The sequence below is a fragment of the Anopheles arabiensis genome, chromosome 2, assembly GCF_016920715.1.
Source record: "Anopheles arabiensis isolate DONGOLA chromosome 2, AaraD3, whole genome shotgun sequence".
Classification (NCBI taxonomy): Eukaryota; Metazoa; Arthropoda; class Insecta; order Diptera; family Culicidae; genus Anopheles; species Anopheles arabiensis.
Window position 1 is genome coordinate 57306419 of NC_053517.1, and position 24539 is coordinate 57330957.

Sequence of the window (24539 nt, forward strand, 5' to 3'; positions counted from 1 at the left end):
TTATTCTGTATTATGCTATAATTACTAGCATACACAAAAGAATGTTAGAATGTTATAAGAGGATGGAATTTGTGTTGGCTAGTTGCAATGGTTACCGGGTCAATCGATGTATTACATTATCTACGAGAAACAGAGGGCATATGCAGAAGATTTGCGCTCGCCCCAATTTTATACGAAAAGAGAAGTATAAACTATGTCAACACATAAATCATCCAAACTTCTTCCCCCGACGGCCATTTCGGGGATACGTTTTTGTCATCGCTAACTTGTATGTGTCCGTAAATACATGAAACTAGGTCTTGTGTTCTATCTCGCTTCAGCCACTCCATTACACAAGCGTGGTTCAAAACGTCCCAACGTACCTTGAATCTCTGTCGCTGACTGCAATAAATCAGTGACCGTCGCCATTCCGCTATCATTGCTCAAACGCTGTTCTTCATATGGTATTGGAATTTGAGAAGCTATGTGCGAGAGCAGAGCAAAGGAACTGATTATATCGGAAAAATAAATCGAAACCATAGCTTCAAGCTGACGACGAAGATGTATTTGGTGCTGCTTGTGGTACCAAGAAAGAGATATATCTAAAGTTTTTTTGCAGCAATACTGAAGGAGCACAAAACAAGAAGCCTTTTTGTAAAAGAAGATTCATGTCTCTCAGCCTCCAAATTGGCTTGTGGAAAGCGAAAGAAAAAATAACGTTAACATGAGCGAGAAAGAGTACGCTTGAGAAATAAATAAAATATACATTAGGGCGTGGTTAAAGCCATTATTTATAGTATTGATGTTATTTGTATTCCTCCTGCAAAGTTGCGATATAGATCACAATGGTGGAGAGCAAACATTGATTCTGGGCGACGTATTTAGCGCAATTTAGAGAGCGTCTACATGCATCGAAGAATTACGACATATACAGGCGGTAGCATTATAACTCATAAAGTACAGCTACTTGTGCCAAATTGAACTAAAATTCGTAGCCAACCCTAGTGAAAATATAGCTGTACTATTTGATTATATGTTTTTATTTTTAATAATAGTTTGATATCAATAGAGATAATATTTTATTATCATAATACTATTATTATTTTATTTTTGCAATTTTTCTTTACATAAACTGACTTTAATAATACTATCTTCCGCACATTCCAAGAAACGCAATCCAAAATATATTTTTTAAATCATCACAATGGAGAAAAATCAATTCATGTGAAAATCTTCTATTATAAACAGGTCGTGATTGATGCATTGTTTGTCAGGCTAAGCATATTTTTAGAGTTTAATCTGGTGAGATTCTAAGGCCACAAATACACGACGTAGAACAATCCAGCTATGAAATGTTATTCGAACGCGCTACCGCGGAAACGCAGATATGTCATGGTGGGTATCTCTGCGCAACTGTTATACACAGCTGCGGGAACCCGTTTCGTGTATTTGCGGTCTAAGAAATCCGAACCGCTATATTAAAGCACAAACGACAGTGATTGATAAGCCTTTGCCCGTTTTAAGATCTGATCCATTCGGTTTCGCTTATTCGGTAACGAAACATAGACAAAGGAATCGTTCATATAAGTGTCGAATACGACATATTTAAAAAAATAGTTGAATTCAAATTGATCGATAATAATTAATGATAACTAATAATGATAACACATGATGTATCGATCTTTTTCTTCTTTGGCTCGACAACCGTTGTCGGCCAAGGCTTGCATTTTGAATCGATAACAATTGGAATATGAATAATATATCATTAAAAAAAAATTTCTTGTACCATATTCAAGTATTAAATTATAGCATTATTTTTATATGTTTGCTACTTTTTGAGGTAATTGTATAATTTAATTTATTTTAATTATATTTTAATTAATATTTTAATATTAATTCATCTTTTATTATTTGTCAATACAAATAATTATTTCACTGATGACATGAAGAAAAATAACTGATTCTGTGTTGCTAGATCTTGAGAAATATTCATTAATCGACATATTGCACTTCTCGCAGATAAATGCATAAAAAGTTATCAAATCTTTTTAATACAGGTATTCCCCGATAAACGCTATTAATGCGGACCTGAGTCAATTACGTATTTGGAATATCGAATATCGTAAGTCAAGTTTCGAAGTTATCAGTCAAAGTATAGCAAATTTTTGTGTAATTTTGGTTGAAGTTGTACGTTTTAGACATTAAATCAGTTTTTTTTTCTAATTTCAAATGAAGATTGCAAATATATATCTTTTGAAATGGTTTTTAAAATTCGACCAAAAGGGAATTTATTTTTCATTTGACATTCGATGTGTCAAATCAGTACAATTAGCTAAAAGAACTGTCAAATTTAGAAAATAGCGTATGGCGAAATCGCGTATATCGAGTATGGCGTATGTCGGGGAATACCTGTATTCTTTTTATCTTTTCGTATGACATGAAATCCGTAGCTGCACACGTTCATGCTACCTATCTAATCGACTAAACGTAATTTTGAATGCTCATTTACAATTGCATTTTTGGATAGTGAACTAACAATTTATTCGATACGTTGGCATAGATCCAACTACGTGTCTGTTCAATGAAGAATAACTAGTCGGCAAATAATAAATACTACGTTTCTCGTGATCCCTATGTAGAATAAACATTTCAGGCACATTGTTATTAAATTTTTTATCGACGATTTTGATGTTGTTTATTTACATGCGCTCACGCGATTCTCCCACACCAATTATTTGAGTGGCGCCTTTTTACGACCAAGCTATTTGTGTTGCTGCGTGAGGCCTCTTTCGTTTAGTAAACAAAGCAGTCGTTCGCTGTTTAAGATCGCTTTGAGCTGCTGTTTCCATCTATCACTGTAATATAGTCCCTACTTCATTCACATGCGTTTGATCACGTTCGTTGTATTTTTTTTATATTGCTTCATCCATCTTATAAACATCATGGGATAGAAGATAGCAGAAGTTTAGCACCGCTAAGAGTTGATTGAAGTACCGATCATTATTTTTTCCAATGAACAATTAGACAGCCTTCATTGAATCAAACTTCAAACAATGAAGATCACAAAATCAAATGCATGTTCCGCACAGTATCAATTCAAACTTTGAAGTAATTGATTTTGTAAATATGTATGTCGTGTATAAATCGATCGTAAAGTAAAATAAGAATGTAATATAGTTGAAAAGCCGGTGTCATGGTACAGTGGTCAACTCGTACGACTTAACAACATGATCGTCATGGGTTCAAGCCCCAAATAGACCGTGCCGCCATACGTAGGACTGACTATCTTACTATGGGGGGATAATAAAAAAGTCATTGAAAGCCAACCCCATAAGTAGTACAGAGGCAAGCCTTTACCGACAACGGTTGTTGAGTAAAAAAAAGAAGAATGTAGTTGAAAAGAATGCATCAGTTCAATACTTATGCATTAATTTAATAATTTTTTGGATAATTAAGGAACAAATTAATAAAATTTCGCATGCTTTTCGCAGTAACCAAATACTGATATCATGAGCATGTAGCATGAAACAGATAATTAAATTTTTATTACTTACGGTTGCCTTTCAAGTTATTTGCTGTAGCCTCTTGACGGACACAAAACTTACACCAAACGGATTGGTAAGAAAAACATATATTCAACATAAAATTAACACAAACAACGATTATTTAAACATCAAGAAAACAATACAATTAAAAGATCAAATCAAAGTATGGAGTTTCCTATTTAAGATGCTGCCAATAACATAATAATTGAAACCGATGTATCAATTTACTCATCATTCCTTAGTAGCCTCATGGCCAACTAGTTCATATTGGAATTTGCTTAAATGTAGATATCAACTATTGAATAAGATCGGAGCTTTCTGTTTGTTTTGTTTTTTTTTTTGTTTTTTTTTTTTTGTAATCGATATTGAGTGCAATTCGTAGCTATCACGAAATGTGCTATAAAATGAAATACGTATCAGATATTTTATAAGAATCAAAATGATATAATTCTTGATATGATTGTAGATAAATGACTTGCATCGATAATATTTTTAATATATATTCTGTAACCCGATTAACGCTAACTCATTAAATTTAATTTATTATTCAATTTAACTAAACAAATAATGTAAGGAACATTGGTATCGATAACTATTATTTTACTATACTTTTCAACCAAATTGAGGTGCTATTGATAACAATTAGAATGTAAAGCCATATCAAGGACATAGCATTTAGGATTCGATTTAAGTAGTCACCTAAAAAGCGTTGCATGAAAACAAATCAAGCTTATTTTAAAAGATAATAATAGGGTTTATAAAAGATTAAACGTTAGATTGTGCATAACACAGTTAAAACTGGTCTCAGGTACTCGTAATTTTTTCACAGTTTCGATTGTAAACATTAAATTAATCATAGCTGTACATCCTTCTTGGAAAATAAAATAAAAATTAACAAAACAAAACCCGTCAACATATAATATACAAAATTCAAACCATGCAATTAAAAAATAAATAAATGAAAAAATGATAAATTACAAAATAAAAACGTAACTTACCTATCCAGTCTGGTAGAAGAGTGCCCGCAAGAGATTCTGAGTATCTCTTACCTATAAAAAAGAAGATTTCTTTAGATATCTTGATCCACAATACATATTAATTATTAATATAGATAGAAAGATAGATATATAAAGAGATATATATATATATAATAAATATATAGATATATATATATATATATATATATATATATATATATATATATATATATATATATATATATATATATATATATATATATATATATATATATATATATATATATATATATATATATATATATATATATATATATATATATATATATATATATATATATCACTAGTGATTCAAAATGCAAATATAAAAAAATGCAAAAAAATGATTCATACAACTATTCTCCTAAAATTAGTTTCATGTAACGTTTGGAAAGATAACAAGATGAGAGTAAAATTCAATCGGATGTACATTCTACTTTCTTTTATTTCAGGGCCAATGGGACTCTGAAATAAGAGAAGTTTTCAAATTGGAGAGATAGAAAGTGAAAGAAAATTTCATAAAGGTAGATATGCCTTCATAAAGGTGGTTGCCATTGGAAACTGCGTACAAATTGCGATTGCAGATTGGAGCATCCATCCTTCAATAACCTTGGCAACACAATACACCAATAAGAGAGATATCAGAGTTTTTCAAAATTATTCATAGTTTTTTGTAATATTCAAGAGACAAAAATATTCTGAAAAAAGGGATTGTCAAAAATTCAACAAAGAGGGTTTTTTTTAAATTGGAGAGGTCTCAGATGAAAGAGAGTTGACTGTATGTTTATTTTAATTTATTGATACTTTATATCTTTCCTTGGCACATTAAATTTACCAAAACATATCTGTATTACTGGCCATTTTAGATCAATTTATCCAACTATTACATACAATTTACTGCAGTCAATAGATAATGAGGGTAAATTTGACAATCTAAATCAATTGAAATATTTTTTACATTAATTTTTTGTACAATTTGACCGTTTGAAAAAAACGTTGAAGCATGCTGAATAATCCAGTGCATATACATTTGTTTTATTCGGAAATCATATCGGGTTTCTTGCGATTCATTGTTTGCCATTGATCAGTTTGTTTAATACTGCAGCGTTTAGAAAATACTTTTGTGAACATTTGCTTATCTTGATACATGTTATTCGTCTTTTAAACTGTTTTGTTACATGCATTCCATGAGAAGATATTGGATAATTATTGTAATTTATAACGATGAACCCATGAAGTTCAAAAAGTCGAATGCATAAAGTCTATACTGCACTCACCATCAGCTGATGAACTCAGAGAGAATCAGCTGAGCTAGAATCTGCGCTCATTTTATGCTCTCGTGAGCATCACCTGCTGTAGGCCTGAGTAACTCAATGATCTCGAAATGATGTTTGAGTAGAATTATTTTTAAAGAGGAGCGTAGCATGTGGTAGCATTGATGAGTGTAAAACAAGTTTGAGTGTTCTTGGACTGAGTAACTATAATGATATCGTAATGAAATTTGCGTAGAACGCGATGATTCTTTGAAAAAATGAGCGTAGCATGTAATATATTGGTGAGTGTAAAACAAGTTGCAGTATTCTTGATTCTGATTGCAAAGAAATCCAACACATGTTGTTTCAAGCAGGTATAGTGTTTCAAGGAGTGAAAAAGCAATGCAACAATGGGCAATAAAACAAACAATATGATCAATGTATCGTTTACACAATCGCTGTTGTTATTACTACTGCTACTACCACTAGTCAATTTATCAATAATTTTAATATCATGTTGATGACGCATATGAATAAAACGGAATAACATTAAGTACAACTCTTTCTGGCATGCTATCGTTTGAATTTAATTATGAATAAAATTAATTGAATCTTATTCTTTACTATTAGTTATTTTGACTCGATCCAGATTATTCAATTCAGCTTAAAGCACCAAATGCATAAAATTTATGCACCAAATGCATAAATTATGTTATACATCTAATTGATTTTCTAATTGTATAGTCTTTTTAATATCAAAAATCAGTTTTATCAATACAATTGATGAATTCATACTTATTGAGCGGGAGAACGTAAATTTGATGGTTTAGATTTTGATTCTCTAGGCGAAATTATTGTTGTAAATTTAATTAATTGTGTTTGTATTACAACCAGATTCGCATTACAACCACAGAACAGCTCTTTGTGATTGTATGGAAATTTTCTTTTTCATTTCTCGTAAGGAGCACCACCAGCCTCGGTGGTCTATTCGATAGTTTCATCGGCGTCAACAAAGCCGGACGTAATCAGATTCCAACCAGTCCGTTCCTGCTCAGCAAAGACTTGACTATCCGGCTGCCTGGTACTAATATGCCTCAGAAGCCTATATAGACCAGCAGCGTAAATCGATACACCAAAAAGAATAAGAAGGATGGCCACGTCGTATTTCTATGTTTTGTATCATAATGCAAATAAAACAAACCATCTACACCTGCATAGCGTAGGTTTTTCATGTCTGTTCTTCTATAGTGTTACAATTCACTCTCTCGGCTCTCACGCATGTACTTTCCGTGGGATTTAGCTCGCAGATACAGAGCCGTTCCCTGAACATCGACTGTGGCGCCACCGGTGTTACACAGAACGATCCAAATGAGCGTAGAGTATGAAAGTGTTTCCTACCCCTCGTCCTTTCCCTCCTAGCACGACGGCTTCTGTGCAGTGTGTTTGTGCTTAAGTTCAAAACAAACTGAAAATGCCGCCACGTAACATACAACGACACTAGAGAGCTTATTGTTTTCATAACATCCGTATTGGATGCAACTAAATCACCCATATGTTTACTAGAAAGAAGAAAAAAATCCTATGCAGGAAAGAGAGTGATGATCAAAAGAGAAATTAAATGGAAAGAACCACCGAAACGACTATTTGGTAAACCGAGCGCATGGAAAATGTTTTCTACGCTGCATCGTAATTGACCGTGCTGTCGTAACAGACTAGGCGCCGTTTACAATTCCATCGCCTTGCTGGTCGCCATACGTTGTCGAAAATCGTGTTGTAAAATGTTATGTATTATTTTGCTGTGAACCAAGAAATTAGTGGAACTGATGTAACGTTCTCAGGATCTCAAGTACATCTTCATGTATTCTTTGATTTTTTAAAAGAAACATTGAGTTATAATTTAGTTTAAGGATATTCTTCTATTTAAGGATGTTTCTATTTCTTTTTCTGAGCACTGTTAAATTATAAGAAATAAATCCTAAAATATATTGTGTTATAAAAAAATGCAGTTAGAGTTTTTTTGTCAGTCTCGTGGTACAGTCGTTGACTCACATGACTTAACAACATGCCCGTCATGTGTTCAAGACCTGAATGGACCGTACTCCTATACGTAGGACTGAATATTCTGCTATGGGCAATCAATAAGTCACTGAAAGCCCACTAGTGGTTCAGGCAGGCAGACCGACAACGGATGTTGTGCCAAAGAAGAAAAAAAGTAATTATTAATAAATAATCGAGTCATGCATCACATACTGAATAGCGTGGAATGAAACAAAAAGTTGTTTAACTATTAGACTGTTTTACACAAGAATAACGTAAAAAATTATATTTTAATAAAAGTCTCTAAATATTCTGGATGATTGGTTCGGGTAAATTCGCTAATAGTTTGTGATATTAGTGAATTTAATAAAAATCCGATTATAATAAAAAGCGACCATCCTTACATAACTATGTGGTACAAGCTAAAACTGCCATACGACTGGGATTACTGCGTTGATTGTTGGACTAAAAGGAATTACAAAAAAGTATTGGCACAAATTACAGACATTTCTTTGCTTTCCAAAAAACGTGAAGGAATGATCTTACTCATATTATTCAAAATTATTTGTATTTCTTAAAGAAAATAGATTAGTATTTAACGCTGTTAACATCAATAATATATTTTCTATTATTGGAAGATGAATGAAACAGTGAACTGAAACTATTCAACCAACACGTTCCATACCTGCCTCTAGTATGGCAATTGTAAACGATGTGGGAAAATTGTACACGTGTTCTATCATGGTTATTAAATCATTTACTGTTGTTAAATGGTGTTAGCATTCTCTACTTCTTGCCCATAAAAAATGAACCGTTGAAAACTGTTCATTCCTTCCTTCTGTGATTTTATGCTCTCGTTTCTGTACATAGCTTCCTGAGCATAACCACACTTGGGAAAGATATGCCCTTATTTTTACCTAGCATGGTTCTTCTTGAATCGCTGGATGCTGCTAGAAATTATTATACCAGGCAACACTATTTATCACCGCTGTACACACAATGTCGGTCTTCCACGAAAGAATGAGCCACGAAATTAAATGAATGTGCAAAAACTATACCAAACTTTAACAAAGCTACCCTTTAGTATGAGCTAATTTTACTAGAATACAGATCCAACGACCAGTGACATATAGTAAGTAATTCTTACAATTCCAAAGTAGAGCTAAAGTAAATTTTATATGACAAGATGACGGTAGTATTTTTAGCACACATATTAGTTTTGCCCACATAATTACATTTTTTTCTAATTTCACCTCTGTGATCAGCAACTTTGTCGATTATATAGGTCGCTTTTGGATTATTTTTAAATTATTTTAAGAAATTTTACGATTTTTTTTTCTTAGTATGAATTTTGTATTGTACAGACAGGTAATTCTTTTTATTTGGGCAAGCAATAAGTTACTTGACATTAAATCAGTACAGTTTGGAGGTTTCAAAGTGAAAAGTAATGTTGGGTTGCTCAAAAAGAGTGTAATTTTTTTCGATAAATTTTCAGTTTTTGAGCATAAATTTGATTGCAATGTGAATTCATTTGTCAAAATACTATATTCGTTACAATTCGTCTCTAACACAACACCAATGTTGAGAGAGTGTGAGTTGAAGATTGTTAGGCAACTGCGCGTAAATGAGTGGCTATAGCACCTACAAAAACCTAATGAACGAAAGGGAAAAAGGTGTGATGAAAATGAAATAGTGAGAGCCGAATTACTTCCCGAACCTCAAAACATCGCAATGTGTGATGACGGTTCATCCAAGTCGGCCAAGGGTGTATGAAGGAGACTTCAAAATATTGCTAGAATGAGAGAAAATCGTACGAAAGAGAAGACAATCATTTTTTCTCATACAGGTGAACGATGACGAATATTTCTGGCACAGAGCTCAGTTCAAAGCCAAACAAACTACCATTTTATTGCAACCTTTCGACGAGTGCTCACATCCACTGAATCTCGTTGTAAGGTGGTTCAAATTATTTCAATCGTTCATAAAAGTGAAGATGCGCATAATACATTCATATTGAATTTGGTTAACACAAAATCATTGTATGGTCAATCAAATTTTACTGCAGTTACTACATTTAACCTGACAACAGTATACCTATTGCAATGGTATCTTGTGCAAAAATCAATTGAAAAGTGAAGTAAAGTGTATATTTGCAGAAAATATCAAAATAAAAAACAATGCATTGTTTGTCGGATTAAAAAAACCGTTAAAATGATTGAACCTGTTGCAATGCATTGCCAGCTGATACATTGATGATGTTGGTTGAGCTTTTACTCAGAAGAGTTGTAAATTTGCCGACGGTAAACCGTTCGCTCGTTAATTTTATGAGCGGAAATACGAAAAACGATTACGCCTATTGCCCATCTCCCCGGTTGTAATTATTCATAAATAAGTCTTATCGGATTAACGCTCATCTTCCGACGGACGTTTGACCAACAGATTTAGTTTTGCCTTCAGAAGCGCACCGCTGTTTCCAGGACGGATATGTTCATGAAGTGTGCACTGAGCTGGGTCATGATGTTCGTGTTTATTTGTTTATTTTAGGTTTCACACAAAACACACTGAAGCATTTCGTAAGCAATGTATTTTTGAATTCATATAGGTTTCAAGGGCATGGTAAAACATAAAGATGATGGATGTGACTGGGTTTAATATAAATATTGGCGTGTACTATAATGCCGCTAATAATCGCTAAAGAAGGCAAAAAGATTGTGACTCTAACATCATACCTCACATTTGTTTATGTACTCATAAAGATCCGTCATAAAGTGTTTATTACGATGAATTATCGATGATAAATGACAAACCCTAGTTCCAGTTTGATGTACCTGAAGATGTAATATAATGTGCAATTGTACAAATGGTACATCTTAGTTCAACTTGTTTGTTTAGATGATCAGATAAAGAGAGAAATTTATATATTTCTTATTAACATTCAAACAAAGTTTAATTTACGGTTTTTCAGGTTAAACTGCATAATTGTAATATAATTTTCGATGATTAAAAATGACAAATGATCCCTATCATCGTGGACCTGCTGCTTTGAATTAACACTTTTTTTTATTTTTTGTGATGCAAAAGACAAGCTCAAAAATAAGTTGCGTATACCTTACCGAAGAAATATTGTTAACCTTCAAAATCAATGTGCAACAAAGGTAAAGCCTGTTTGCAGCTGCAGCAATAAAATGAGTATCCATATAATAGATCACACTGAGCTATATTCGAACCAAGGCCAATGCCGTTTTGAAAGACGATGTCAAAGAAACTTCACAAATTTCTAATTGTATTGTCACGTAACAAAACCATAAGAAACAATCATATTTTTGCTTGACACCTTTTTTTGTCTAACCGGCACAATTGAACAGAGTCGTAAAATAAAGATATGATGGGTCCTAACTCAATGGTTTGCTTTCGTTGGGTACAGTTTTCTTATTGTTACCTTTGTATTGATCACCCGTGTGATTTCAGATTGTGACAATAACCTTTCTAAAACAAAAAAAATAGAATAAAAACAATTTAAAAACACGTTTTTAAGGCGTTTTTAAATTTTGATGTTAATATTGGTGCATTAAAACGCGTTTTTAAATTATTTTTATTTTATATATTTTGGTTGCTCATGTTCATGGTTTGGTCTGAACATGGTTACTTAGATCATTTAAAGTACATTTAACATAAACAGCAATCGACTAAAACATCCTAGTAATAAATATCAAAAGGGGAGAGCGCAATCCAGTGCGTGAATTTGAGAGAGATGGTGAAAATAATGTTCGTAAAACACGGCGATGTGACGACCATTACACTTCCATAGCCAAAGTAAGCGACTTAAAAAAAAAGTGTAATAAGCAGCGAATAGCAGTAAACAAAAAATAAACTGCGATTATTCGCTTTTTATCGTTGGTAGTAAAATAAACTTTTGTAACAACAAATATATGGCGTTAAGATGAAATGAATGCAATGCAATTGATTTTAAAAAGTTCACATAGTTTCATTTGTATAAGTTAATTGATTCAATCAAACCAAATGTATCATGATTAAAGTATTCACTGTTTATATATTTCCTGACGTTTCAAGTATTTTATAATTATTTTCAAACTTTTATATATTTTTTTGAGTTGCTATCAAAAATATAAAATAATTCAAATGTTAAATAGTATCGCATTTAACTTCACGCATAACATTTACAAAAAAAAAAAACATGTAGAGCCTACAATAATAAAAGTGAATCACATAATCTGGCAACACTGTTTATCTACCACTATAGCCATCAAAATCATTCCAGACCAGCAATTACAGTTTTGAGCCCATGGTATCACCAACACACTTTGCCTCACCTTTCCAAATCCGTATGAGGCTCTGTTTGCTCGATTATGCCGTAGATTTTTCTTCTTTTTGTTATGGCTTGGAGCCTCACTTTGATTTTCGATTTCCTTGGTAAGGGTAGCTTATCAATGTTCAACTCTTCGATTTCTTGATATTTTTGAGGTTTCGTTTTCTACCACAAAAAGCATGAACGTTCTTTTGGAACGATCAAACCAAACAAGAAACGTTAGGGAAAAGGCGATGTATGGAGTGGTATCAGAAAACGTTTTTTTAACCGCAAAGCTGAATAAAACCTGCATTGAAAAAAAAGCTCAGATCCGAACTGAGAAGGATGAATTGGTTTGCAAATGGATAACTCTTGATTTATCGCCTGTATATTCCGTTTTACATTTTTCTTCGTCATTCTGCTGGTTGGATGATGTGCTATTACATATTTTGGTTGTGACCATGATTTTGATCACCTTACCAAGTAAACTATTCTGACGAAGTTTAGCAACTGACAGCTAAAAATCTCTCATCACATCGTTTATTAAAATGACAAATGAAAACAAAGATAAAGTTAGTCAAAACTGAAAACAAAAACATCTCGCATTTAATTTAACAATCAATGAACACACTGAACGTAACGCAATATGAACGTAATTATTTATCGCAATGAAATGGGTTTGGGTTCATATGATCCCATTTAAACAGTTTTCCAAATTAATTTAATCATAAATGAAACCTTATAATACTAATTATGCATCTAACAGAATTTCTATCATGTATAATATTTTTTTATTGAACAAACATTATAAGCTTCTGTAATGTTATGTTTGTTTTGCACTTTAAGAACAAAAAGAGTGTCTATTTTGGATTTTATTCCAAATGTTTCTTTGTTTTGTATTGTGTTTTCATAGCGGTTTATGGTTTTTATACACGTTACATTTAATTTTTGAACAATTATTGTTCTAAAACAGCTAGAACAGACAATAATCCTAGAAGAAACAGAGCTGAATTTATAGGGTTTAAATAACAGCAGTCTCAGCTATTTCTAAACCATACGCTATATGATACAGTTCTGCTTCGGTTTCAACATTTAACCCCTTTTTGCACACCGTCATCGATAAAGAATGCTTGCTCCACACTCGATCGCTAGGATAAAATTATGCACAAGCCGACACAGTGTCCCTTATTTTTGTTTGCTGTATTCTTTTCCTTCATGTTGTTTCTCGTTCTGTCTGTCTGACACCTTTCATACTTGCTTTGGAATATTTTTGCCAGCTTACTCTTCGTTGGAGAACATGGTCACGTCACTGGTCGTTGGTTGAGATGGAAATTTATTGGAATACAGTTTTATTAATGTGAGAATTTTTTTGTATTTTTTTCATTTCTTTTTTACTTCCGCTGTTTGATCATATGAAAACTGACATGCGTTATACGACAAATATAATATGTATCACCGATTGCTATCGACCGGTCACAATTGTTTGTTATAAATTATTATTATTAATGACTTATTAAAAAAAATTCAAGATCTTTCAAATTTCAAATTATCTTTTTTGTACTGTGAAACATATAAAAATATGTATTCAACGCAATTCATTCTTCTACTTTTTAACACGGGTTTCTTTCGTTTGATGTCAGTGATGTCAAACACATTTCACCACCTTGTCAGAAAACTGTCTGAAAGAGAAATGCAAGTATTGATCGCATTGACGAAAATTGTTTTGAACGCAACTTATGAAATGGCACAGAAAGTACAATAAATTAAAAAAGAAGAAATGAATACATATCAAGATAAGATCAAGTACTAGCATTTTAACAAGGTTTACTTCTCTATCATAGCACATTGTATCATGTCGTTTTTATTATCGGAAGCAGCATATATGGGCTGTATATGCACACAACACCAAACCGAAAAGAACGTTAGACTCCGTTAAATTCCAACTTTCCAAAGATTCTCGGTTTCCTTAAAGTTTTCAGGTTATCGTATAAAGTTATATTTATATATAGAGCACAAAAATATCAAAAATATTCTTTTAGTATAAATTGGAAGCTTAATACCAGGTTATTTTATATGGTTTCTGAAACAAATCCACATATTGGCGGTATTTGCCATACTAGTTTAATAAGATTTGAAACAAAGCTATTTGTTATCTACTGTGTTATTTGAAAGTTTTAAAAATAATAGTCAGTAAGTGAATTAAATACTTTATCTTAAAGTAAAGCAGGTTGTTTCAAATGACCTCGATGATCGCAATCGATTCAAGATTGCATCATTGTGAACTCTGGTTTTAACGAATCAATCATTATAATTCGTTTTCTATTAGCATTTTATTTAGGAAGCAATACGACATTTCATTCATAGGACTCTGTTATACGTTATCACAATCAAATATTTTTTATCGACCACATTTTGTAAACTGCTATATGAACCATATGAACAAAAACATGTTAAATACATGCTAACATTACACTACGAAACTTACGTCACTGTACTGTACTAGCTATAGAAATTATTAAATTATTTTGTAAGCATACAACAACAGAAACAGCATAAAAATCAAAAAGAAAAAATAAAGTGGCTTTAAAGCTTCTTCTTATTCTTCTTCTTCTTGTTTAACACAACAACCGTAATCAGTTAAGGCTTGCCTGTACCGCTAATGGGTATCAGTGACTTATTGATTATCCATAGCAGGATCAGTATTGCTGATGGTAGCAAATGATTCATACAGGGCTTGCAACCATGACGGATTTATTATTAAGTTGTCAATAGTTTTAGTCGGCCTTTACGAATGGTTAATGGGTGGTGAATATTCCTTTCAGATGCTAGAAGTCTTAAAAGATTGCAATTTCAATACGATTATTATACTGGTAACTCCTATTTTACTACGATACCCTGTCTAAAATCATTCACGCTGTAATTTTGATGATATCTTTTCTATTGTTTCAATTGCATAGCATCTGCTCGGCCGATTTGTCAAGCATACAAAGCATATAATAGACGAAAAAATGCAAGTTTACAACCATGTGCCAATCATAGAAATCATAGCTCCGATAGCATAAAATGTACAGATAACCTGTATTTATTTAAATATCATTAAGTTTACATTGTAGCACATAAAACTTCTTGCGATTGAATATATTACAATTATTACTTTAAAAACACAAACATTATTTAGACATCCTTTGGTCGTGTTATCATTTATGCAATAAGTTGAATAAATGTTTCTTATGTAGTTTTTTAAAGTAAATGCAGTAATATGTTTCAAAAAAATGAATCGATTTATATGAATAAATAGAAAATGTAATAACTATTGCATAAACAAAACTTACATTAAATGGTTTTTTTCTTCGATGCGAAGAAATAATAATCATAGTAGTTTTGAAACATATTCTTAAATCATGGGACCTGTTTCAAAATTTTACTATAAGTAATGTGGCATTATCTTTGGGGCCATGTTTAAATTGTTTCTATACATACTGAAATCTTTATGAATAAAGTTGTGCAAATCAATCTAATTCATTTGCAAGAGTCTGGTTGAATGTTTTTTAAACTCAAAAGTATTATTGTTATTCTCTATCAGCTGCAAAAACTAAAAAAAACTTAAACTAGAATGCTCAATCATACCATTGAAAATACAGTTGCACGAATAGCAGGATGCAAATGTTGAATGAAAACAAATCATAAATCAAAGTATCACATCCTATAGAATGGGGTATTAAACAGACATTAAGGAAACGTATAGCGTGGTAGGTCGATTGCAGTTATGAAAAGGACAAGAAAGGTTAAATAAAAAGAACACAGCAATGTGCTTTTGGTTACGATTTTACGCCTATGCATCAGAATGTAAGCCACTTAGAAATAATTTGATGATGCTTTGTTAGGCATGTTGATGTGTAAGTGTGATGGTATATTATAGCTGTCGCATCCAACAATACACTAACACACCTATGCGGTACCAGGACTCAAAGGTTGCATAAAGTTTACTTCATTTGTGCGATGAAAATGCTGTCGAACAGCATGTTTTCGTTCGTTCTCTATGTTTGCTTCGTCTTCGCGTTACCAACTTTCAATTCAAAGTTTTATGATGTGTCGTTATCTTCCTTGTGCAATCCATCACCAATATCTATGTATCCCTGGTATTCGTCGGTACAGTGTGAAACATTTTCAGATGCCGATGATAATATGTTAACCAATGGATTTTAAATATATGTTATGTGTTATGATATTGGTTGTATTTAAATAACAAAGCTTCAATTCTGTTGTGGCTACTTAGCTCCGGAACCTCACAGGCTTCCGTTTCCGTTTTCTATCTATTCATATCCATCCACATTCCATTATATCGAAATTCTTATCTTACCAACTACTTCAATACTCTGTTATGCATGCAAGATTTCTCTTTAATCAGGATGCTGGTGAATATAGTTCACTGGTTTAAAGTTTTCTGTTACATTAACACCTGACCTGATCGTTCCAGTTTTGATTTTTTTTATCTATTATCCCGTAGGATGCAGCGATGAATTTAGTTTCCCTGTTTTTCAACAACTGTTAATAATGTAGCTAAAGATGCAGAAAAGAAAGGCACCGTATTCGGTTTCCATTTTTAAACGTGAAGGTGGTCGTTTTTGTTGGAATGATTTATTGCACTGTTTTTGCGACCGATGTCTTCTGTCCATACGGCGTTAAGAAACAACACCCTTCAAAGTTACATGCTGTAGTAGCTGTTGAGAGAGAAGTCCTGGGGTCTTATAAAACCCCTCACAATAACAATATACCCCAGTGTGCCCACCCGTCGATTCATTAGGTCAATTAATTTGATGCCGATTTGTCGTTATTGAACGAGCCTGTCTCTAAATAAAACAAATGGCTTGTGTATGAGTGAGTTTAAATAGTTTCTATAGGTAGAACAATATAATGATGAAAGCTTCGTAGTGTAATATTAGCATGAATTTTAACATGTTTTTGTAACTCCCGAATAATTTATAGTAACAAACAAAGTATCAATAATGTTCCCTAATGAATAAAACAAGTTACGGTACTTAAATTCTCAGTTATGTTCTATCCGTTAAAATAAAACCTCAGGCAGGAAAGGTAGAAATGATGCAAACAATATGAAACTTCTAGGCCTTCCTAAAGTTATTTTACTTTTAAAATTGAAAAATCTCAAAGCATTTCATTCAAAAGTGACATAAATATACATGGATAAAATTATGTTTTTTGTTTGTGTTAAAGACTGAGCTGTGTAGACTGTGTCAACATTAGAGGAGTTAAGTAATATGAAAACCACAACAACTTACATTCCAATTGGGACTAAACCTTCTCCAGTGAATTAATTATTTCGTCATCCATGGAATTTGATCAGTTTTTAAACAGAACTTTCAAAATGAAGGACTTTGATTCTCCAAGGAATGAAATACCTCTACAAAATTTAGCCACAACACCTTTACGTACGTCAGCCGATATGAACTATTATTTTATGAATTGCTTGACATACTACTAAAATTAACCTAAATATTATTAGACAGTCAATACTATCTCTGATATATTTCAAGTATCTACGCTTTTGGATAAACTAACCCAACTGAGATTTATTTATTTTAATAACCATTGCCGAATAGTATGCAGAGAGTTTGGTTGGAAGATGTCTTCGTCTTTTTTCCAGGATCAGCTTCTTTAACAAACTCGATCCACGAGGGACGGTAGTTGCAGTTGCCTATTTAGTTGGTTTAATTTGTATCATGAGTGTGTGAATTAATTCAAGGCCCGTGTGGATCCTGCCTTCCATACATAGAATTGACTCTCCTTGTACGGGAAATCAAAAAGTCACTTATTGCCAAAACCATTAGTAGTGTAGACAAGACTTGATCGACAACGATTGTTGCGTCAAAGATGAAAGTAGGATAGTCAGTCCTGCATATGAGGATTGTTACGTTCTTATAGAGCTTTATGCGATTACGAGCATGTTGTAAGTCATACAACTTACCTAATGTAACACTGTGGACCATTTTCAAAATAAATATGATTAAAATCCAACCACTTAGGTCTAGAGAGAGTCTACGATTTATTCGGCTCCCCTCGAGCGTTGGTCTACCTGACCGCAGGTTCCGCATGTCGGCTAAATTCAACACTTTTTTGGATTGCTTTGTTTTTCCTATTTCACCCCAATGGTTCAACGTCTCTGGTTTCCACCGTGGTCGTAGTGAACTATGATCGAAGGCATGATTTTTCTATTTAATTTTTGTACTGTTACCCATCTTAATGAGACCTTATTATAAAATTAACTAATACATAACAATAAAATACAGTCGGAACTCACTGGTTGAACTTCGATTCCCTGCCAACTATTGAATATGTGCTTTTTAGTTGGCACGGCTTGGTTAGACTTTTTGGTTGGTTTTTCCATACAAATTTTATTTTTGAAATTTTTCTCGGCGTGCCATGAGAATTTTGTAAAATTTTCAAAACCCGGTTTTTCCATACAAACGGATGCTTTTTAATTGAACTATCAACCAACTATCGAGCGTTCAACTAAAAAACATGCCAACTAAAAAGCGTTGAACTATTGAATTCTGGTATGCATGATAAGTGACCTGTTTGCTAAAGGAACGAATACTTGGAAGAACCGATTGATATTCGATTTGAGCCAGACACTGTTAGGTTACTTGAGCTTACATGCAAAAACTTGTCTTGAAATTATAGTTTTGCAACTTTCATTAGATATTGTGTCGAAGCTTCCATGAAAGCAATTATAATTGGAATGCTTCATCGTCTTCATTTAATCTTATTGTTTATACAACAATGTATGTGCTTTACAAATTCTGATTAACCATGAGTGTTTAAAGGGATATTAAAAATAGTTAGTTTAGTAGCTTTCCTTGAATACATATTTCAAGTCATTTCTGAATCATAGATTTTAATGCCCATCCGCCCATTATGGTTACGGTTACGAACCATCTGGATGAGTACTAAAAAATCTAAAAATCCTGAATATCTCCTTGGGTCTTAAAGCCAAAGAAGAAACAGATCATAAAATGATGCCTATTTGAATCCAGTTGTATTGTTCGTAAGATCCAATTAGACTTATGTGTTAACCACTCTGCTACAAATATGATAAGAAAATTTAGCTGATCTCTGTTAAATCACCGTTATTTTGTAAACAATATATTTGAGCTATGATTCTTTGATTCCAAAAACTTCTAAATGCTTTTAAAATATATTTTTACTTCTACGATTTCTTAAGAGTTGTCCTATTGCTATATGAATTATTTGTTTATTTTCAAATGGTACTGCTCACGATAAATCGTGGGAACGATTCAAACCTATTTGAGAAAAGATCAATAAATGGGTGTAAAATGTAAAATGCAATAAATTTTCCATTCCAAATATTCTACCAAGGACGTTTTAAAAGAAAACTTGAAAAAGTAACAATTTCATCTTGGCTTGAATATTTCATGGTACATATGATGAATGCATTTGTCGCAGCAGAACTTAAATGATTTTAGAGTGATATATCCGTGCCGTTTTTGTTCTTTTGCCCTGTAACTGGCAAACTTTTTTCTTTATTCAAACTTAAGACAATTGGTGTGCGACAAACAGAGCTATTCTTTGAGATCTATCATTGGTTTAGGCTAGCTTCGAAAAACAATCCTGGTTTTCTTTTTCTAGAACTTTGCATTAGTTTTCCTATTTCAACTTTCTCTCCTAGTTGGTGACCGCATGGCTGCGTGTTGATTTATTTTTTGCTCTTGATACAACATATGTTGTGAATATGTTCTAAATTTAAAAAAACTTTTTTTTTCCAAAGGCCACGCTTCAAGATGGCCGTATTAGTAAAAAAAATGCTCCCGCTTTACTGTATTTTTTAAATCCTTCAAATATTGAAACTATATGTCAAGGTAGTGAAAACAATATTTAGCCAATGAATCGTTTTCTTGTTTGGCATATCAGTGGATTTTACTCGTTGAGTGATAAGGTTAATTAAATAATTTGCTCATGGTAACAAGAATACGACTATGAAGATTTACAAACCAGACTTATTTTGAATGGAGTAGGCTCATCAAGATATAGCCGCCAAAGGATTCAATAACAGCTCAATTTTATTTCCACGGGCCAAGTGAACACTGCTACTCCCACTTTCACTCGTAAAAGAATTGAAAGTGTCCAGCACAGCTTGAAATTAATAAAATGTAATCACGCCTTTAAGCGTTTAAATTACGTCAATTACAATCAACTCAGGCTAATGGTAGAAGAACAAACTCCATGGGTTCTCAAACGCAAATATTGCATGTCTTACGCTGTGCTTGCAAAATGTATGTGTGTGTGTGTGTTTTTTTCTACTCAATTTTCGATGATGGGTTCTACAAGGGAGGGCGCAATGTATAGGATTTTGTTGCTTCAAACTCGAATTATAAAATAAGGATTGTCTTATTTTTTATTAGGCGTTGCTTTCAGTGTTTACGTTATACTCTTCACTCAATATAATAAATAACACAAGAAAGGGTGAGAACTAACTGGGCGTTGTATAATATCATCATCCTTTTGTATATTGTATATTATGGTCTTATCACTTATGTTATTTGAATCATTTAAGCAATCGGAGCAGTTACATGGTTTATTGAACGAACGCATCGGATCTTACAAAACCGAGCGGTAAATCTTTAACAGTACAAAAAATGTACTATATACTATATACATATGACATAGGACTATAGATATGCTCATAGAAGTCGTTACGGAGATTTATATCGTGCAATTGACAACGTCTCATACTCGTTTCAAACAATGATATTGTTTAATAATAGCAGGTATACTTGTTTTGTGCAAAATCTTATAAATGTTATCTAAAATTATAATAATATTTTATTATTGTATAACAACAAAAGAGAAAAAATAACCAAATTTGTGCTTATTAAAATGTGCTATACAAAACCAAATAATATAATACACATTTATTTAAACTTTTAAGCACTGCTTGATAGAGAATTTCTGGGTACGTGTTTTATATATGATGATACGTTCGTTTTTTTTATTGACGAATTATTGCAGCGGTCACATAATTTATCGCCCTCGATTTGAGCATGCGGAAATCGTTGAAAATTAAAGAGGTTTGGGCATTAAAAGTAAAACTAATTTTCAACAATCGATTTGAAACTCACATTGCAGTGATAAAAACTATTTTGAAAACATTTTCATTTTTAAACATGATAACAATCTATTACATCTCGAACAATCCGTCATAAGCTTAAGAATAAGAAACTATAACGGAGAGGCACTTGATAACGAGATAATAAATTTACGCCTAAATTATGGGGCACCGACACGTTCCGATCCAAGGAATATAAGGTCAGACACGATCCGACATACGGAAAAAATCCAAACAGTCTTGAAAATTTACCTCAAAACTTCTGGTTTTCTTACGCACACACACAGAGGATTATACTTAGCGCACAAACATACTCAAGACTATATATGTCACATGCTGAACAAAGATTCTGATTGAATATTCTTTCATTTAAAATCAAGTAAATTAAAGGGGTCCAATTTAAAGGATAAACCGTTATAATTTTTGCTGACCAAATCAATTTAGGCGTCAGTCAGTGTGGTAAACAGCCGCAGTTTCATTGGTTTACTTTTGAAATAATTATGCTTTGCTTCCTCATTTCTATAAAAACAGTCCCTGATAATGCGAGAATGTTACCTGGTACTACAAATTGTTTTTCTAAAATGGTGAATAAGAGATGAAAACCGTCAATTGTATACCTGCAATAGCCATCCAGGGATAAAAAGTGTGATTGGACTGATGCAGTCCAGTGGAAGGAGCAGCTTGTCCACCAGTTGACCCAGTTAGTGAACATTGATTGGTATTCCATGACCCGGGTACGCCAGCTGCGGCAGCAGCCGAACCAGCCCGACTCACTGGGCTCCCTCCAGATGCGTCAATATAGCCCCCTACGCGCGAATCTGGCGTGCATGCGGAAGGTCTGACCGGAACAGAACTGTTTTGTTGGGCAGGTACGTTACTACCAGTGGCACCAGTGGTCGCCCCATTAGTTGCGCCACTGTTTGCATTCCACACATCTTTGTAGCCGTTACTTGTGTCCGTGCCGTTGTTTCCACTGGTGCCTTTCGTTCCACAATCTTTGGAACTGTAGGAGCCCTCGTAAATTTGTTTACACGCGGCCTGTATGCTCGCATCATATGGTGACTCTTGGGCTGTGCGTGTTTGGTGCAGGTGATGGTTCGTATACGGGGACATTCCGAGAGAAAGTGGAAACCCTCTATAAGCCGCGGCTGCTGCAGCCGTTGTTTGATCATGATGGGTTCCTGTCGTTGTCATCATTCCGGCCGCGGCTTGGTGAGGATGTCCATAGAATCCGGTCTGTTCAAAGTATGAGTTCATTTTTGAGCCGGCTCTCTGACAAATGTACGACAAAACGAATTCAAATCTGCTTCCACTCAACTATACGATACCAAAATCGTCTTAAGCTACACCACAACAAAGCTGTCCTTCCCAATTGTCTACGGTATAATTATCATTAAGAATTACAACCCGCAATTCAAGCACTGTTTTTTTCTCAAGTTTAAGACTCACTTTTCCCTTGTTGATGCATCATCTCGCCAATGAAACAACGATTGTTATGACTTATGATGAGTTTTTTTTAAATAAATTATACACAAGTTAATTGATCGATGTAACCATTTTGTCACATACAAAAGCTTGCTGATCTCATGCCTATTTCCACGGAAAAATGCATTCACGTTACAATTGTATCACTAGAACAATTTTAGGCGATGCCGCTACTTGATTTGTTTTTCTGCACCTAGTACTACGCTTCAGTTACCCACTTTGTACAACAATGATCACTCAAAACTTTCCACAGAGACACCAGTTCAGATCATACGATAAGTAACTATCGCAGTAGTGGAAACAGCATTTTTTGTAAATTTCAAGTTATAAGCCCTTACAAATTTAGCACGTTATTTTGGTTTGTGGAATGGCCACGTAACTTTATACACTTTCTTTCACCACTTTTTGTAATTCTTATGTGCGTTTAAATAAATTATATAATTTTTCACTATGTTGTGGACTCATCGATCAAAACAAAATTACCAACCCGAGATCGCACACGTCCCCCACTGTATGAATGCACGAGTACACGCAATAATAATATCAATAACAATAAACATAAAAGCGCGCCTTGTTTCAACGGGTGAAATTTTTCGAATGAACCGATTTCGACGAATTCGAATAAAATTTTGTCTTCCCGTCAAGATTCATTTTGTTTGTGGTAATCTTCGTTAAAAAGCCATTCCAGGAGAAAAAGAGACAAAATGCGTCGATTGACGGAACTGCGCTCGTGCTGTTTTCGTTAAAGCCGAAGTTCACTTCGGTATCGAGAAGTGGGATGGGAAATGTGAGCAAGAGCGAGCAAGCGAATGTAAAGGGGGGGTGATACGCTCATCACGATTATTTTTTCAAACGACCATACTTAACGAAAACCTATCTTTCGTTGAACATTTGGTGCCGAAGACGTTGAACGTTGAACGGTAGGCGAAACTGATTCTTATTAAGTACGATTCAGTGCAAGTGGTATTTGCAACATTATTGTTGCTACCATAGATTGTTGTTTGAACACATTTTATACTTGTATGTTTCATACTGGTTTTATTTCCAACGACAGTTATTGATAAACGAATTATTGTCTCACAATGTCTAAAGACCTGCCATCTCTGAACGACAATGAAATGTTGAGCTAAAAGATTCAATTTCCCCTATAACTGACTTAAAATATAATACAACTCTCTTTTATCTTTAGTGATCAGATCATTCATCAAATTCTTGACCTCTAAAGTGCAAATCCGTCGTACCCAACTTTGATAAATGAACTTCGAAAAATTTCTTCAATTTTTAGCCAACTATCCTTTCTCAGTTGAAGCTATCCTGGTGGGCTTAAACAGTTAAGGTTGATGGCAACACAAAAAGTCTTTGCAACCCATGACAAAAGAATAGAAAAGGACTCAAAACTTTCTCTTTTCCTTGTTCATGCATCAACCGTTGATTTTATGATGCCAAATCTTACGTAATAAGCCTCCCAAAAGATGTCCTCGAAGTAGCTTGCTTCGCTAGTCCATAGGCTCGAAGTTTGATTTATTGCTGTTTGTAATATTGAGGCATGCTTTTCAAAAAATATTCTTGTGCCTGTGTTGTTTGGGTGTCGAGTTACCTAAAAAAATGTTACCTTCAAAATACAACGAAATATTTAGATGCGTACATGATAACTTACAAAGATGGTAAAAAACAAAACAAAAATCTTTTCTTAAAATTATGAGGTAAAAATCGAATTATGATTTATGTAATACCTTTTGTCAATTTAAAAAATTGTTTCACTTACATCATTTAGTT

The 24539-nt window shown here is 33.4% G+C and overlaps 1 protein-coding gene across 1 annotated transcript in view; it reads right to left on the reverse strand.

Annotated features, from left to right (window-relative positions):
- LOC120898704 (homeotic protein ultrabithorax-like) overlaps window positions 1–23381 on the reverse strand; it is a 53329-nt gene extending 29948 nt beyond the window's left edge. Inside the window, 2 exon segments of the mRNA XM_040304901.1 lie at window positions 4523–4573; window positions 21896–23381. Of these exon segments, the coding sequence (XP_040160835.1) occupies window positions 4523–4573; window positions 21896–22535 (691 nt within the window). The 5' untranslated portion in view covers window positions 22536–23381.
- Between the last annotated feature and the right edge of the window lie 1158 nt (window positions 23382–24539).